The sequence below is a fragment of the Sceloporus undulatus genome, chromosome 3 (assembly GCF_019175285.1).
Source record: "Sceloporus undulatus isolate JIND9_A2432 ecotype Alabama chromosome 3, SceUnd_v1.1, whole genome shotgun sequence".
Taxonomy (NCBI): Eukaryota; Metazoa; Chordata; class Lepidosauria; order Squamata; family Phrynosomatidae; genus Sceloporus; species Sceloporus undulatus.
This window is the reverse complement of record NC_056524.1, coordinates 100,559,977-100,577,874: the sequence shown is the minus strand read 5'-3', so window position 1 is coordinate 100,577,874 and position 17,898 is coordinate 100,559,977. Positions and strand designations below refer to the sequence as shown.

Sequence of the window (17,898 nt, the reverse complement as noted above, 5' to 3'; positions counted from 1 at the left end):
CGGCGACCTCTCCGCCTGAGTGTACTCGGAAGTCAACACCCTCAAGGGGCGTCTAATATTTTTCTTACATCTACGACGTAGCCTTCCGGCCCGATCGCTACAATGGCTCTAAGTTGCCATTTCCCGAAAGTCACGTGATCCCTGTGTTGTTTGTTGTCCCGGAAGAGCGGCGGGATGGCGGTGGAGGAGCCGGCGGTGTCGGTGCTGAGGCGGGCGGTGGAGCTGGACTTGGCCTCCCGCTTCCAGGAGTCCCTGGTCTGCTACCAGGAAGGGATCGCCCTCCTGTTGGAGGTCCTCAAAGGTGACGGATTGGGTTTTTTTAATTGGTGAATTAACCCAGTTTGGCACCGCTTTAGCTGCCATGGCTCCGTGCTGTGGAATCCTGGGATTTGTAGTTCTGCGAGGCATTTAGCCTTCTCTGTCAGAGAGAGCTGGTGCCGAAATAAACTACAAATCCCAGGAATCCATAGGATGGAGCCATAACAGTTAAAGCGGTGTCAAACTGGATTATATCTGCAATGCAGATGCAGCCTAAATGCACACAGGATTGCAGCCAGAGTCATTATAGTGGCTGCAAGTGCAGCTTGTGCAAGTGAATTCTACAAATGGTTATGTGAGACTTGCTTTTTCAATCTATTCTGAACCTATAGCCAGTCTCCTTAGGAGACACCCAAGTTCTGGTAGGGAGTCCTTCTTCTTCTTCTTTTTCAACCTTCCTTATATTGCCCATATATCCATAGACCTAGACCAGACCCATTCATGCCCATTCTGACCATGTTTTCTCTGAATTATCCCACTGGTTTTCAGGGGATGCGCTGCAGCCCTATACATCTCTATTTAATGGTGAATGGATGTACTGTCTGTCATTCAAGCAGACATGGAAATGTAGAACTAAGGTCCAAAACACACTGCAGGAATAATCCAGTTTGAGGCCACTTTAACTGCCCTGGCTCAGTGCTAGTGAACCCTGGACACTGTAGTTTGTTGTGGCACCAGAGCTCTCTGACAAAGAAGGCTGAATGTCTCACAAAACTACAGTTCCCAGAATTCCCTAGGATTGAGCCAGGGCAGTTAAAGCAGCCTCAAACTGGATTATTCCTGCAATGTATTGGGACCTATATTATTATTATTATTATCATCATCATCATAATCTTATATCCCACTTTCTCTCAACATAGGGACCCAAAGCAGCTAAGGGCAAATTTAAAAATACAATTTAAAAACAATAAAAATGTAAAAAAACCAATTAAACAATTTTAAAAGTTAAACATTAGACAAGAATTAAATTACCTTTTTTCTAAACCAAAACAACCCCTGAAGCATTAACTTATTCTTACTTGCTAATTAGCTTACTTGCTGTTCACCGCTATGATCTTTGGAATAGCGGTATATAAATAAAACAAATTATTATTATCATTTGGCCATTGCGTCTGCTCTTTTTTGTTCCTTTCCCAATTTCATGAAATCTTTTTTTGTAGTGGAGTAAACAGAAGAAGTGAATGCATTTCCAAATGTGACATGTGTCTGTTTGGAGTGGATTAGTATTGAAATAAACAGAGATAATGACTTCCTCTTTCTTGCCTTACCTTCTCCCAGTTGCCAGGGCTCCTGTGCTGTATCAGCTGGTGACCAACCTGGATCTGTGTCACAGAGCCTTGGTAACCTCCTTGGCACCTCTCCTGTAATATTCTCTTTATCTGCTCTGCTTTGTGGCTTCAAACTGTCCTTTCCTCCTTGGCCTTAATGTCCCTTTCTGTAATTTCTATATCTTACTGTGGCTTCCTCTTGTGCCTCACTTTTGGGGAGAGAGAACTTTTTATATTTTAGTTCTCTCTGAACTCCTGTCTACTGTGTGCTGCTATTGAGAAGTATGGTGAGGATTTAAGAGGCATTGAGGATGGAGGGCAACATTTGTAAGGAAGGAAGGCAAAGTTGGAGGGATGGACACAAAAGCAAACCCCTGGGTGGTTCTGAGAGGTAGCGGATTTGATTATTTTTTGTGATGTAATAGTCAGAAGTGTGTAAAAGTGTGTGAGAAAAAGAATTCGTGAACCATAGTCCCTCCCTTCACCAGCATGTGGCTTATAACAGAATATCTTGAAGTGTATTATTAACCTTGAGGCTAAGTTGGCTGTGTCAGTTTTAGAAAGTGAGAGCCAGTGTGGCATAGTGGTTTGAGTGTTGGACTGTGACTCTAGAGACCAGGGTTTGATTCCCAGTTCAGCCATGTAAACCCACTGGGTGACTTTGGACAAGTCACACTCAAAGAATCATTGAGTTGGAAGAGACCGCAAGGGCCATCCAGTCCAACCCCCTGCCATGCAGGAAATCTCAATCGAAGCATCCTCTGTGACAGATGGCCATCCAACTTCTGTTTAAAAACCTCCAAGGAAGGAGACTCCACTACACTCTGAGGGAGTTTCTTCCACTGTCAAACAGCCTTTACCATCAGTAAGTTCCTCCTAATGTTGAGGTGGGATCTCTTTTCCTTTAGCTTGCATCCATTGCTCCTGGTCCTAGTCTCTCAGCCTCAGGGGAAAGCAATGGCAAACCTCCTTTGAACAAATTTTGCCCTATGATAGGGTCACCTTGCAGGCACATAACTTTTTTTTAAGAAAGTACGGTATAGCAAACATGCTGCATCTGGAATTTTATTTTGGAAGGGTTTCAGACCACACCACTGGTTTTATGCTGAACTATTGTCAACTACCAGGGTTTTAGCAAAATTCCCAAGGATTACTGATCAGTAAAAGCTTAGAAGCCAGATGTGTCCTGCCATTTATTCTGTGTACTACTATGATTGCTATATTTTTGCTGTATACATGCATGTTAAAATTTAATTGAAGGAGAAAGGAGGATTGATGAAAAGAAACAAGTATTTCACTCTCCTTCAGATATCTCATATTCTGCTTTCAGCTACTAAGGATGAGAAGAAAAAGGCTCATTACAGAGACAAAATAACGAGTTACATGAACAGAGCCGAAGATATAAAAAAATACCTTGAGAAAGAGAAAGAAGGTATGAAGCTGTAATGTAAGTTTTACTTAATACTACTGTAGAGTATTTCATTAGAACTCACTTTTTACTTTAAAGATACATGGACTTTAAAAGTTAAAAGGTGTTTGTTTGTTTGTTTGTTTTCAGATGGAAAATACCACAAACAAATTAAAATTGAAGAAAATACCAAAGGCTTTAGCTATGAAAAGCTATTCCAAGAATATCTTAATGAAACTGTTACAGAAGTTTGGGTTGAGGACCCTTACATTAGACATGTCCACCAGGTAAGACAATATAGTCATATAGTTAAGATTTTGTTCTACATTCATCCCTCCACATTTATGGCTTTGACTTTTGCAGATTTGATTATTCACCAATTTTATTAATATGTTCTCTCTAGGAATATCTAGGTCCTCCAGCACAACTCTATGGTCAACTTTAACCAAAAGGCACACTGAAAGACCTAGAGATTTCCAGAGAGAACACTTCACTAGGCATTTGTAGCTCCTCAAGTGCAATTTTATGGTCAATGTCTGGCAGATGTTGACCAGAGAGTTGCACTGAAGGACCTAGAGATCTCTAGAGAGGTGTTCTCACAGGTAAAAACATAGTGTTTTTTTTATTTGCGTTTTTTCCACATTCACGGGGGTCCTGTGCTGCTAACCGCAGTGAATACGGAGGGACGGTTTTATTTAATCTCTAAAACTGTGTTGATTTGCTGTTATGTCAGCTTTGATTTATGTGAATGAGAGAGCTCTGAATCCCGGTGAACAGGATCCCTGCTCAGTTCTTGAAGGCTGAGAGCTGTGGCTTCTTTAATTGACTCAATCCATCTGTGATGTGACTGTCTTGTTTTCTTACTGCCTTCCACTTTACTGAGCATTATCTTTTCTAGCGAATTATGTCATCTCTTGGTGTGGTCAAAACATTTATCCTATTTTTAATTGGTTACAGTTGTACAACTTCTTAAGATTCTGTGAAATGCTTGTTAAAGGACCATGCAAAGTGAAACGAATACATCTTCTAACCTCCCATGATGAAGTAAGTCTTTACATTGGGATTGCAATCCTGTATCCATTTGCTTGGGCATATGCCCCACTGAATTCAATGGGACTTGTGAATAGACATGTAGAGGATTGCACTATGAGATCTCTTATTCTGGATAATGTTGAACTGTTAAAGTGAGACAGTTATTTTGACCCACATGAAAAGAGTAAAAATATTGGGGATATACTTTTGAGGATTACATGAGTGTGATGTGGCAGTTAAAAAGGGAAATGTAATTATAGTCTGCATGGATAGAAGTATAGTGCCTAGATCAAGGGAAGTAATAGTGCTATTCTATTCTGCTTTGGTCAGGCCTCAACTGGAATACTGTGTCCAGTTCTGGGCACCACAATTCAAGAAGGATGTTGACAAGCTGGAGCATGTCCAGAGGAGGGTGACCAGAATGCTGAAGGGTCTGGAAACCATGCCATATGAGGAGAGACTTAGGGAGCTAGGTATGTTTAGTCTGTAGAAGAGGAAAGTTAAGAGGTGATATGATAGCCCTGTTTAAACATTTGAAGGGGTGTCGTATTGAGGATGGAGCAAGCTTATTTTCTGCTGCTCCAGAGAATAGGACCTGGAGCAATGGATTCAAACTACAGGAAAAGAGATTCCAGCTCAATATTAGGAGGAACTTCCTGACAGTAAGAGCTGTTCGACAGTGGAATGCATTTCCTCGGAGAATGATGGAGTTTCCTTCTTTGGATGTCTTTAAAAAGAGTCTGGATACTCCTCTGTTGAGGCTGCTTTGATTCTGTGTTCCTGCATGGCAGGGGGTTGGACTGAATGGCCCTTAGGGCTTCTTCCAACTCTGAGTCTATAATATTTTGATGAATATTTTACTAGAACTTACAATAAATGGCAGCTTAATAATGGAATAAATATGCTCTTCACATAAGTCCTATCTCTTTCACGTTTGCTGTAAGGAAAAACAATGTGTTTTTAAAAAATGAAATAGAGAAGCAGAAGATTGCTGTATCCTGTTGTTACTACTGATGATTTCCAGTGGGGTAGAAAGAAGCTTATACTGTAAACAGAAACTAACCTACATAATTGGGTAATGCAATGAATGAGATTATGCAGTGTGATTAGGTAGATGTGGATTAAAAGAAAAATATAGGAAGCAGCCTTTATACCAAGTTACACTTTTGGTTAATCTCAACATTCTGTGCTTCAGGGTGACCAACCCCTAGAGATCTGAAGCTGCACCTCAACTCTTGATAGCTTCACACACCCTCTGTATCGCCCTCATGCCCAGGGTGTAATAGGCTGTCTTGTGCCAAAAATTGGGGGGCAGTATGTTTGCCTACTTGCAAAGTGCTGAGAGCTGCACACAAGCAGCACCTTTCCTGCCCTTGCCTGTTCCACATTTGACTGACAGCAGCTCTGCCGTTTCAAAACATGATCATTCCAGTTCCTTACTGGAGATGCCAAGGATTCGGTTTGGGAACTTCTATATGGAAAGCATACTACACTTTTGTCCTTTTTTTCAGGCCATCATCAATAGTGCATATTGGTGTGTTATTAAACTTTTGTGGACCAATTTAGAAGGCTGCATTTAAATATGCAATTAAGAGTTGAAGAGATTTTTGCCCCAGTGATATATTTTTATTCTTCCTCATCTACTTGTTAAGGCCTGTCTTTTGCTTAGGATGTATTTGCACTACAGATCCAGTTCATACTACTTGAACTGACACCATTTTATGCAATTTTGGGATTGCTGAATTCGATAACATACTTAGATTTTTTTTTACTAAAGAACTCTACTGCTCTTTTCTGAACTACAAGAAGCAAATTCTTGATATCTCAGCAAACTGAAAACACCAGGATTCCATAAGATGTATCCATGATAGTTAACGTTGTATAACTGTGGGGTTCACATACAACCTTAGTCTACAAAAAAATGAAATATGCAATCTACCTCATAAGATGCTTTGTGGATTGTGGGCTGAAAATGTTTACTATTAAAAGTTGGTTTGCATTCATAACAGTGAAAATTGAAAATGAGTCTGTCAATCAAAAGAAACCTGTCCATAATTGAATTTAACATGTTCTATCTTTTAATTTTAAAAACCCACATAATTCTTAATAGGGCAGTGGAAAGAGTCAACAGATAAGTGTCTTAGAAGAAATACAGCAGTCCCTGAAGGATTTTGGCATAACCCTGGATGTATCATACTCTCCTTCAATACATGATCGAGAGATCAGGTTGGTGGGACATGCACAAAACAACCACTTCTCAACATCTCCCTCTCTGTATGTGTAAAATTATTTGACAACTGTAGGTTGGAAATGTATTGGTGCCTGTTTTAAGTTCTGAACAATTAGCTTGAAGAGGTTCAAGGCTGTATATATAACAGTAAGGTCTCCCATTTAATGTTCAAATTATTTGTATTGTATTGTATTCAATTTTTACTGTACACCGTTATGATCATTGCGGAATAGCGGTCTATAAATAAAACATATTACAGTATTATTATTATTATTATTATTATTATTATTATTATTATTATTTGCCCATCCTTCCTTTCTTCTGTTGGTCAAAACAGGTTCTGTTTACTGCAGCAGGTAAATTATGTTAATGCTCACCTGTGATTCATATACGTATTAGGATATTAGCCCAGGTGACTTTTCATATCAAGCGGGTGTGTTCTGTGATCCCTCCACTATTTGGGTCTTCGCTGAAACACCTGCTACATGCAGAATATTAGCATGAGGGAATGGAAGAACTGGCAACCTTGTCCCTCCCTGTAAACTGAGAATGTTTAGTACAGGAAATGTAAGAATGAGAGTACAGCAACTAATTGAAACTGAACACATAGAATTAAAGGTATAATTGTGAAAACTGAAACAAGCAACTTTATCCATGAGTTGCTGTTGTAGTCCAGTCAATATGTAATACTGTATGTTTAATTTTCTTCTTTTCTTAACCTTAACAAGAATCCTGTGAGTAGCTATTGCCTTCATTTGGTAAACAAGCAGTGGGCAGGAAAAGGCCTGCTTTTATTTTTTAGCAACTTGAAACTTGGTTTCCCAAATCAAAATGTAGAATTCTATTCACTAGATCACATTGGCTTGTGTGTCAGTTAAATTAGTTATGATATTGGTTAAATATTGTGACATCAACTCATTTCAAATATTCATAAGATCTATATAGTTTTTCAAAATCTTTTGAAATACATTATCATGCATATTCTAAACAGGATTTGTATCTAACACATCCATAGTTTCTGAATAGACTACCTTTCTTGCATTTAAAACAGATTCAATAATGGATGGATGATTAAAATTGGAAGGGGCCTTGATTATTTTAAGAAGCCACAGGTAAGGATTGCTGTATATTTAATCTTTGATTAATTCTGTTTTACTGAATGATATATTTAACAAAATCATTCCTCTACTACAGGGTCGTTTTTCACTTGGATTCTGTGACTTTGATTTGAGGCCATGTCATGAAACTACTGTGGATATTTTTCATATTAAACATACAAAGAAAACATGATTCCCATTTCAACCACTCTTAACTGCTTTTCTTCAAATGTGAGCTACTTTGTCTATTGTGTACTTTTATAAAATAAATGGAACTTTTTATTTTTTTCAAAAAATTACTGTATCTCAATCCAGTTCCAAGGGGGAAAATACCGATGATTTCATGTTCTTAAAAAGATCAGTCAGTCATTCCTAATGCTGGCTGAAGCAAAGACCACTAGTAGTAGTGGGTATCTTTTGGCTTTCTGAAATGTTGTTGAACTGCAAATCCCATCATCCCTCATAAGAACATAAGAACAGCTATGCTGAAAGACTGATTTATTCATGTGGTGGTTAATCCGTTGCCCATGCGATGACTGTCAACACTTCCTGTGGAATTGATACGCAGAAGAAAACTGATATATTTCACAGTTAGAGGTGCTGACTAGGGTTGATAGGAACTAGCCTATCAACATTTGGAGGGCCACACATTTCTCATACAGGTTGAGACTCCCTTATCCAGAAATATCAAATACATTTCAAATATACATGATGTAATTGTTATTTGGGAGGCGGGGGTAGAACTTGGGGTTATTGAGTACGTTTGTTTTAAGTATCAGGTTGTTTCTACTGCCTCAATCCTAATCGGAGTAGGCAGGAATATAAATAAGTTATTATTATTAAATCCTCCAAAATTGTCTAGATGGGTGGCTGAGATAGTGACAGCTTTATTTCATGCACAAAATTATTAAAAATATTATGTATAAAATTACCTGTGTATAAGGTGTATATAAAACATTATGCATAAAAAAAATTCCAGAATCCAAAACATTTCAGAAAAGGGAGACTCAACTGATGTCTATTCTAAACTAAAAAGCTGACTGCTCTGTCACCAACTGATGGAAGCTTAAAAGAAACCTGTGATCCCTTTATAAGCACATCACAAATGCTGATGACTCAGACTATTTGAGATTTGGTGGAAAGGGCGTTATAAATAAACATTATTTTAAATAACCACACTAAACAAAGCAAAAATATTACATATCAGTTATTTAAGGTTAATAGTTATTTAACTACTGTATTTTCTGGTATATAAGACTACTTTTTAACCCAGGAAAATCTTCTCAAAAGTCGGGTGTCATCTTATACGCCGGGTGTCATATTATAGAGCAGGTGCTGAAACTTCCGAGCTGGACTGGAGAATCTGCGGTCGCTGCATATGGTGGGAGGAGCTCAAAAACGGCCGTGGCCACATCCCCACCATATGCGGCAATCGTATGAAAGCAGCTATTGCTCTGATAGTCTTGGAGACAGGAAGCACTGGGCAGGCAGGGATAGCTGACCAATCCAAGCAGGCTTTGTATACAGTGCGCCCGTGTTATACGTGGGCGCACTTTATGCAGTCTTGAGCGTATGCGCTCAAGCCATGGGGAGCGCGGTGCGGTGCGTCCCATTCAAATGAATGGGTGTGCGTGCCCGTGGCGCCCCGTGCGCTGCCACACCGCCGCACACAAGCCCCATTGTTTCTAATGGGGCTTTAGCATAGGCAGAATTCGCCTTACGCGAGGGGTCTGGAACGGATCCCCCGCGCAAGGCAAGGGCCGACTGTACAACAAAGTTTCCTGCTAAGGACCTGCATGTCATAAGCATTTGAATTTAAATTATCATATTGAAATCAAATCTGATGTTTTTAAATTTTTTATTTGGTGTGCGTTGGAAGAGGGGTAGTCTTATACAGCAAGTATATCTCAAACTCTATATTTTAACTGGAAAAGTTGGGGGGTCATCTTATATGCCCAGTCGTCTTATATGCCGGAAAATACGGTATGTTCTTTTGAATGGTTTGGAGCAAAACTGATCTGAGGCTACAGCCATGAATCATAAAAATGTCTTCCAGATATCTCTTGAGTCATTTGGCAAAGTATAGAGTGTTGCAGCCACGTATGGCAACTACTGAATGAGGGAGTTGTGAAAGCATTCATGCAGTGATCATGTCTCACAATTATCTATGGAAGTCATACCATAACACTGGAGTCTGTTTAGGGACACCCAAGACAATGATGTATGTAAAATATAAAAATGTCTAGGTAGTGTATAGGGAGAAAAGCAAAATACAAATCGAATAAATAAAATACACATGGCTGGAAGAGTCCAGTCCATCGTATTTACCCTGACTCCTATATTTCATGCACATAAAACTCATGTCATTCTGAATGTCTCTGGCTACATTTAAAAAAAGGTTTTATGGCTTCTGTTTCAATTTGTCTGAAACATCTGTATTTCAATTGATCTAATTTTAAACTGCTGTAAGAACCACACAGGCTAATCTGCAGGATGTTAAATTACAGAACTAAATAATAAACACACGTTACCAGCGGTAAGGTGTAATGGTGAATATTTAATATGCTAAGCAGTGAGATGTAACTAACTAATATGTAACCTGAACTCTTACCAGAATTCTGTAACAGGGATAGGTTAAAATGTCAGACTAGGACAACACAAATTGAAATCTCACTCAGTCATGAAACTTATTGGATGCCCTTGGGCTAGTCATTACTTTGCAACCTGACTGACCACGTGGAATTAGGTGGAAAAAATGGGGGAGAGAGACCATGCATGTCACCTTGACCCTGAAGGAAAGATAGGCTATGCACATAACCCCCCTTCCAAAAAGCAAAGGTGATAAGAGTACTTCTATATAGGTCTACCTTGTGGTAGACTAGGTAGAGGGAGGGGAACAATATCTGGGAGGATCTACTACCTTATCCACATGTTTGCCAGCCAGAAAACAATACAAGGTCCTAGAGGAAGTTCCACCAAACTCAGTGGGGATTACTTTGGAGCCAGCATGGTGTAGTGGTTTGAGCATTGGACTACAACTCTGGAGACCATGGTTTAAACCTCCACTCAGTCTTGGAAACCCACTGGGTGATCTTGAGCAAGTCACACTCTCTCAGACTCAAGAGGAAGGCGAAGGCAAACCTCACTGAACAAATCTTACCAAATAATCCCATGATAGGTTTGCTTTAAGGTCACCATAAATCAGAAATGGCTTTAAGTTACACAACAACAACAGAATGAAGACATTTCAGCCCTTCTTTTTGTTTGGCTAGTCTTAACAAGAGGTTTATTCGTGATCAGATTTTTCTTTTGTTAAACAATTTATTACTTCACTATAATTTATTAGATCATAATCATAAATTGAAATCAAATAGATCATAAAAAATCTTGTGCCAGAACAACCTTCTGCTGGACAGTAGAGATGATCAAGAATGAAACTGTCACATATGTTACATTAAGGCAACTAATTTCTCACATAAAATATTCCACTTGCTGTGTAACTTGTAATCTGTACATGTTCTCAGCAAAGCAGTTGCCACTGCAGAGGTTTCACTGGGACAGAATTTGCTGCCAATAAGATAATTGTTTAGTTCATCACACATGGTTGGTGGCAACCAAAAGTGAGGCACATCAATACTGCAAGTTTCAATTTTGCCATTTTTTACCTCCATATTTATCTTAATTTCAACATGACATTCTTCATGTGCTATGTTAAGAGATCTGCTAATGCTGAACTTTGGTGTTTTGCCATACAACCAATCCCAGGCTTGCAGGTCTCTGGCTTTATTATTAATTCCAGGGAATTCTGTTTCATCAGCTGGGTTTATTAGGATGATATGGTTTTTAATTTGATGGTGTGAAGCATATTCTGCAGCAATGGCATCCATGAGCATTTCACAGTTTAATGTTGAATCTTCCTCAAAGAGGTTTTTCACCAAGGCAGGTACGCTTGGAGTTGCATTGCTTTTGATTCCATTATAAGGACTCTTTAGCACAGTTGATAAAACAAATTTATCAGCGCTGCATAGCAAGGTGCAGTGATGGTAAGCTGCAGCCCTCCCTAGTTTTGCAGCCGTTCCTGAAATTTTAAAAATCCCATTTAACAAGAGATCATACCTTTCAGTTGCTTGTACGTCTAATTGGGGCCGCAGGGCTTTTAAAGCTTTAACGACCAATTTTAAATTGTCCATTCTTTCATATTTCTTCCTGTTGGTAAAGAAAGTAAGATTGATATTGCCAGGATCGTGGTAAACTGTGCCTCCCCCGCTTCTTCTTCGAGCTAGTTTTATGCCTTTCTGTCTCATGAATTTGAGATTGCATTCCTGCCAGGGATTCTGATGTCTGCCAATCACCACGGCAGACGAATTTCTCCACAGGAAAAGAACTTGTCTCTTCTCTAAATCCATATTATCATGGATCCAATCTTCCAACGCCAAATTCTCATAAATGTCCTGGGAAGCAGACTGTATGATCAGCCCTCCCCTTGATGCATGCTTGAAACCAGCATGTGGGACTTTGAGAACATAGTACAGCGGGAAACATTTCTTCAGAGAAGACTGAATGATCATGTTTTCAGGAAATCCAATGATCAAATGTCAAAAGTTGGCACTTTTGCATAGTCTACTCCTTTGGTACCAATGTACTTTTTCAAACATTTGTTCCAGTGTTGTTCTTTTCAAAAGCACAGAAGACAGTTCTCCTAACTGAATGATTCTGAATGATGCGCCTTTTTCCTGATGAGAAGATAATGGGATTTTAAAACTTGGAGCAATGCAGAAATTGCTTTATTTCAACTGTGCATATCATTGGCAATCTGAGAAGGTGAAAATACAGTATTCATTATTTATCCTGAAACAGTTAATGCTGCATGCTATAGCAAAGCCAGTAATTAGTTCATTACATTAATAATTTAATCCCTTCAACATGCCAAGAGGGTTTACAAGTTCTTAGCAGATTTAATCTTATGTCAGAAATTATGTGGTACCTTCTTAGCCATCCCTTCTGATTAATAAGCTGAAATAAATGCTTTTTTTACAGCCCACTCTTATAAGAAAGAATTCTGGGAACTGTAGTTTTGTGAGACATTGAGCCTCCTCTGTCAGAGAGCTCTGGGGCCACAATAAACTACAGTTCCCGCACTTCCCTAGCATTGAGCCAGGGCAGTTACAGCGGTCTCAAACTAGATTACTTCTGCAGTGTGTTTTGGACCTAACTCCATGAAAGTGTGGACAGGGCTGCAGACTGAAGAGCCAGCATTCAAAACACTGCTGTCTCAAAGCTGTGTCCATTCTGTGGCAGGTTACTTTTAAAAATAAACATACATTTTAATTAAAATTGTACGTATATTAAAACTTTGATAGAACACATGCAAACACCCAAACTGCAAACAAAAACAAAAGCCATCAAAACTACACTACAACATAATCTAAACTACAGTTCCCAGAACCCCCAGCATTGAGCCAGGGCAGTTAATGCCTCTAAGTTAAAGCCTCTAAGAAATATAACCTAAATGTCAGGAAGGATGACCTTCAATCACTGGGTGCATCTACACTGTGGAAATAATGCACTTTGACACCGCTTTAACTGCAGGCTTTCTGGGGTTTGTAGCTTTGTGAGGCACCACCACTCTTGGGCAGAGGCAGCTAAAGGCCCTGGAAAACTACACATCCCAGGACTCTATGAGAGGGAGCTATAGTTGTGTCAAACTGCGTTATCTAAGGTCCCAAGGGCGCCGCAAAATGGAGGGCATTCAGGGAAAGAGGCGGGCTGAAACAAACACGACCAAACAACGTCTTAAAAACACTCCTAGAAGCAATGTAAACTCATGATTCTTGCCCTCTTTAACATTACCTCACTTTAGCTGCTCCGGCTGCCTCCTACTGTTGCATTCTGGGATTTGCAGTTTAAGGAGGGGGCATTTAGAATCCGCAGCCAAGGAGCTCTCAGGCCTCAATGGACTACACGTCCCAGAATGCAACAGGAGGCAGACAAATTGGAACAGCAGCACACAACGGAACTGCCAATTCGGAGCACTCCGCTCCCAGGGACCAAAATAGTGGTAACACCCTTTCTCTTTCACGCAGCCTGACCTTCTTCCGGTTTTGGACGGAAGTAGTTTTTCCTTGACCTTCCCTTCCCCAGAGACGCTTCTGTTCCCATAACAACGCGAGGAAAGGTACAGTAGTTTGCTTCCTAGCTGGGGAAGGGGTGGGATTTGATCCTTTGGCGTTCCCTTTAGTCTCTCCTTGGTCTCCTGTTATCAGGGGTTGAAGTTTGCTGTTTAAATGAATGTGCTTAATTTCTTTATGTTGAACATAAAACACATTCATTCATTCATTCATTTCATTTACTATGGCAAATACCCATCATAGAACTATATATATAATATATAGCATGGGCAATCCTGATTTTCAATTATATATATATATATATATCTGAAAATCAGGGTTGCCCATGCTATAGTATTTCCAATTTCCAAGTACGGTTGTGACAGCTGGACAGTGGAGCTGATAGAAATAAACATCTCATTGGAGATGTGGAGGTGGAAGAGAGTTTTGCAGATACTTTGGAAGTAACTGGCTCCTAAGAGTAAATTAAGCCTGGAGTCTCCCTAGAAGCTAAGGTGACCAAGCAGAGACTGTTGTACTTTGGACATATCATGAGTAGGCATGACTCAGTAGTAAAGACAATAATGCTTTGTCTTTTGGGAAGGTAGAAGCTATTGGGAAAAGAGGAAGACCACGTTCCAGATGGAGGCTTAGTCAAGGAAGCCTTGCAAAGCCTGAGCAGGGCTGCTGATGGCAGGGTCACTTGAAGGTCTCTCATTCATAGGGTCGCCATAAGTCGGAGTTGACTTGAGGAAAGTTAACATCAACAAAGTGCGCTGTAGTGGTTTGACTAGGACTTTGGAGATTGAGGCTGGATTCCCTACACGGCCATGGAAATAATCCCTGGGGTCACCTTGGGCGAGTCACACCCTCTCAGCCCCAGAAGACCCACCATAGGGCTGCCATAAGTCAGAAACGACTCAGAGGCACACAACAACAGTAGTGGCTTGAGTGTTTGACTATGGTCCAAAACACACTGCAGAAATAATAATCCAGTTTGAGACTGCTTTTCCTGCCCTTGCTTAGTGCTAGGGAATCCCGGTAACTGTAGTTTTGTGAGACATTTAGCTTCCTCTGTCAGAGAGCTCTGGGAACTACAATTCCCAGGATCCCCTACCACTGAGCCAGAGCAGTTAAAGCGATCTGAAACTGGGTTATTATTTCTGCAGTGTGTTTTGGGCCTACAGCTCTGGAAACCAGGGTCCGAATCCCTGCTCGGCCGTGGAATAAAAGCCACTTGGTCAAGTCAGTCACACTCTCTCAGCCTCAGAGGGACAAATCCTGCCAAGAAACCCCTGTGACAGGCTTGCCCTAAAAAGGACTCACACAATCATTCATTTATTTATTTATTCATTTATTTATATTTAGTATCAAAATATTAAACACTTTAACACTAAAGGCAAGTAAGGGATGGCTTTGGAGTTCACTCTTTTTTTCTCTCTCTTAAAAAAGGCATCCTTCAAAACCCTTTTTGCTAGTAGGACATCAATGAAAACCTCAAGGATGTTTCTCTATACAGTGGTTCTCAACCTCCAGGTTTTTTGGACTTCAATTCCCAGAAGTCCCAGTCATTAAGCTCATTGCTCAGGAATTCTGGGAGTTGAAGTCTACTCCCCTTCCCTCAGGGGCCACCGACGCTTAGAATATGGAACTTCAAAGACAGAGAGGGGAAGAACGCGCGAAAGAGCGCATGCGCCGCTTTCATTCTCAGCGCGAGCGTTCGAGAACCCAAGCAACGGTTGATAGTGAGAGCAAGCGTTCTGGCCAATAAAAAAAGAAAGGGGCGGGGTCAAAGGAGGAGCACACAGGTAACCAGAGGGGGGGAGGGGCGAGGCGTCATGTGTTGCTAGGAGACGCCGAGGAAGAGCAGGGTAGGATAGGTTAAAAATGAAGGAAGAGGGGTGGGGCGCTATTATTAAGGGCAGCCGGTAGGGGGGGGCAGTGAGTCCAGCGAAGCGGGAGGTGGGCGGGGCCAGTCCCTGTGTTAAAAGGTGCTCCCTTCCTAGCGCTTAGCTACTTCGCGGCGGTTGAGGGAGAGAGGAGGGTCTGTGCTTGTTCTCTCTGAGCGGGAGACAGTGAGAAGGAGGGTAAGGACAGAGGAGCAAAGGCAGGCTAGCTGCAGCCATGGCCTCCAGAAGGTGCCCTGGGCGCAGGAAGAAACAAACAGAATTTCACGCCAAGGTAGTAATACAGAGGCTGCATCCACACTGGGGGAATAATAACCCGGTTTGGAACCGCCTTAACTCTTTGTCTGACTCTCTGCTATGGAATTCTGGGAGTTGGAGTTTGTTGGCCCACAACAAATCGGGTTATTACTTCTACAGTCTTCTTTTTTGGACCTCAGAAGCATCAATTCAAAGATACAGGAGTTTTTTAGCCCTTACTTGGTCATGTCCTCCATTTTTGTACTGCCTTGTCCTCCTTTGCGTGTATCAACCCTGAGATGAGTGTGTTACAACCTCCATTTCATCAACCTGAGTAGCAACAACAGGGATTACTGCCTTCTCCCTCTGCAGACAAGGAGGAAAGGAGGACATAATAACAATAATGAGGACCTATGGATAACAACTAGTGTATACTGTATGTGGGGATCTCACCAAATGCTTCTCCTCTTTCTCTTGGGATTCTTTTTTAAACCCATATCCTTGAGGAGACAAACTATGATAGTGTAATATTTAACTGGTTCAAGGAGAGCCTTGTTGTGTGATTGCTAAGCAGTCAAATTCCCAAGCAAAACAAAACACGCTACTGCCATGGTGACTGGCAATCCTATACTGTGCCCAACACAAAGCGGATCGTGACATGGATCCTCCAGGTTTGGTGACAAGTCCTTTTAATGTTTGCAGACAATCTCTCTTCTAACAATTTCTTTCAATAAAACTGTATGAGAGAAGTAATTTAGGTTGCAATCCTGCATATCCTTACATAGAAGTATGAGGATCGACTTAGGGATCTGGGATGTTTAGCCTGGAGAAGAGAAGGTTAAGAGGTGATATGATAGCCCTGTTTAAATACTTGAAGGGGTGTCATATTGAGGAGGGAGCAATCTTCTTTTCTGCTGCTCCACAGAATAGGACATGAAGCAATGAATTCAAACCACAGGAAAAGATATTCCACCTAAATATTAGGAGGAACTTCCTGACAGTAAGAGCTGTTTGACAGTGGAACCCATTTCCTTGGAGGTCTTTGAACAGAGGCTGGATGGTGGTCATCTGTTGGGGATGCTTTGATTGTATATTTCTGCATAGGAAGGGTTGGACTGGATGGCCCTTGTGGTCTCTTCCAACTCTACGATTCTATAAGGAGTTCCCTTTGAACCTCCTTTTGAACCTGGTTCTGAAACAAGCTTGCACTGTTAGTTTATTCATGTAATGTTATCATAATAAATGAGCCCAGGAAACAAGGGTGAGAAGAGCATACGTAAATTGTATATGTTTATTATGTACCTCTTATATACTCGTCCCTCCCCATTTGCGCCTTTTACTTTTGCGGATTTGATTATTCACAGATTTTATTAATATGTTCTCTCTAGGAATACCTAGGTCTTCCAGCGCAACTCACTGATCAACTTTACCAGAAATCTCTCTGAAGGACCTAGAGATTTCAAGAGAGAAAACTCCATTAGGCATTTGTAGCTCCTCCAATGCAATTCTGTGGTCAATGTCTGGCAGATGTTGACCACAGAGTTGCACTGGAGGACCTAGAGATTCCTAAAGAGATGTGTTCTCAGGTAGAAACCTGGTCTTTTTGTTATTTGCGTTTTTCCCAGATTCACAGAGGTCTTGTGCCCCTAACCCCAGTGAATGTGGAAGGACAAGTGTATACTCTCATAAAAGGGTCAAGCTTTGGTTTATCAAATCCATTGATTATCAAATGCTTACACTTTTCTATAGACATGAATGGGAACATTTTCATGCTGTGAGATTTCATTTTAAGGCTCACATTGCTATAAAAGGAGTTCATGAATGGGTTTCAACCCTTTTAACTGAAGGTGCATTGGGCCCTGAGTACTTGTACTTGTGTGTGTTGATATACAGTCAGCCCTCCGTTCCAGACCCCCCCCATGAAAAGCAGAATTTCGTACATATTCAAGCCCCATAGGATTGAATGGAGGCATATGCCCCATTTTAATCCCCTCCATTTGTTCTTGTGGGTAAGAGAGGATAGCAGATATGAAGTTTGCACAAACAGAGGGGCAGCTGTGTAATTACCAATTATTTACAGTGTTGATGCTTTTGAAGTTCTTGGCAAACCAATAGATTCCAAACAGAAAAAGCTTGTTAACTGTTATAGAAGCAGGAGTAAGATCATACATTGAAAGTTAGGCCATATCGTTGTTTTACTTGAAAAGTGAATATGAAAGACAGTCCCATATTTAATTCTTTACATACCCTTACTGAACAATCCTAAATTTGAGATTGGAGTATCATGAATGCCC

General features: G+C 40.7%; 3 protein-coding genes across 4 annotated transcripts in view; 2 read left to right on the top strand and 1 right to left on the bottom strand.

The window, feature by feature from the left end:
• Nucleotides 1-76: 76 nt before the first annotated feature.
• MITD1 (microtubule interacting and trafficking domain containing 1) lies at nucleotides 77-8,612 on the top strand. The gene is made up of 7 exons (XM_042460175.1): nucleotides 77-301; nucleotides 2,917-3,018; nucleotides 3,145-3,281; nucleotides 3,952-4,038; nucleotides 6,137-6,252; nucleotides 7,308-7,368; nucleotides 7,451-8,612. The coding sequence occupies exons 1-7, from the start codon at nucleotides 175-177 to the stop codon at nucleotides 7,544-7,546; spliced, it is 726 nt and encodes a 241-aa protein (XP_042316109.1). The 5' UTR covers nucleotides 77-174; the 3' UTR covers nucleotides 7,547-8,612.
• A 1,981-nt stretch (nucleotides 8,613-10,593) lies between these two features.
• LIPT1 (lipoyltransferase 1) lies at nucleotides 10,594-13,314 on the bottom strand. 2 transcript variants are annotated; one of them, XM_042458406.1, is made up of 2 exons: nucleotides 13,204-13,314; nucleotides 10,594-12,166 (listed from the first exon to the last, which is right to left on the bottom strand). In XM_042458406.1, exon 2 carries the CDS (start codon nucleotides 11,919-11,921, stop codon nucleotides 10,803-10,805), a length of 1,119 nt encoding a protein of 372 aa, XP_042314340.1. In that variant the 5' UTR covers nucleotides 11,922-12,166; nucleotides 13,204-13,314; the 3' UTR covers nucleotides 10,594-10,802. The 2 variants fall into 2 exon arrangements, with proteins under 2 accessions (XP_042314340.1, XP_042314341.1); XM_042458407.1 differs by having other exon boundaries at nucleotides 10,594-12,086; nucleotides 13,204-13,305.
• Nucleotides 13,315-15,498: 2,184 nt separating this feature from the next.
• The window catches only part of TSGA10 (testis specific 10), a 42,080-nt gene continuing 39,680 nt past the window's right edge, over nucleotides 15,499-17,898 (top strand). The window contains 1 exon segment of the mRNA XM_042461064.1: nucleotides 15,499-15,641. Coding sequence (XP_042316998.1) covers nucleotides 15,585-15,641 — 57 coding nt within the window. The 5' untranslated portion in view covers nucleotides 15,499-15,584.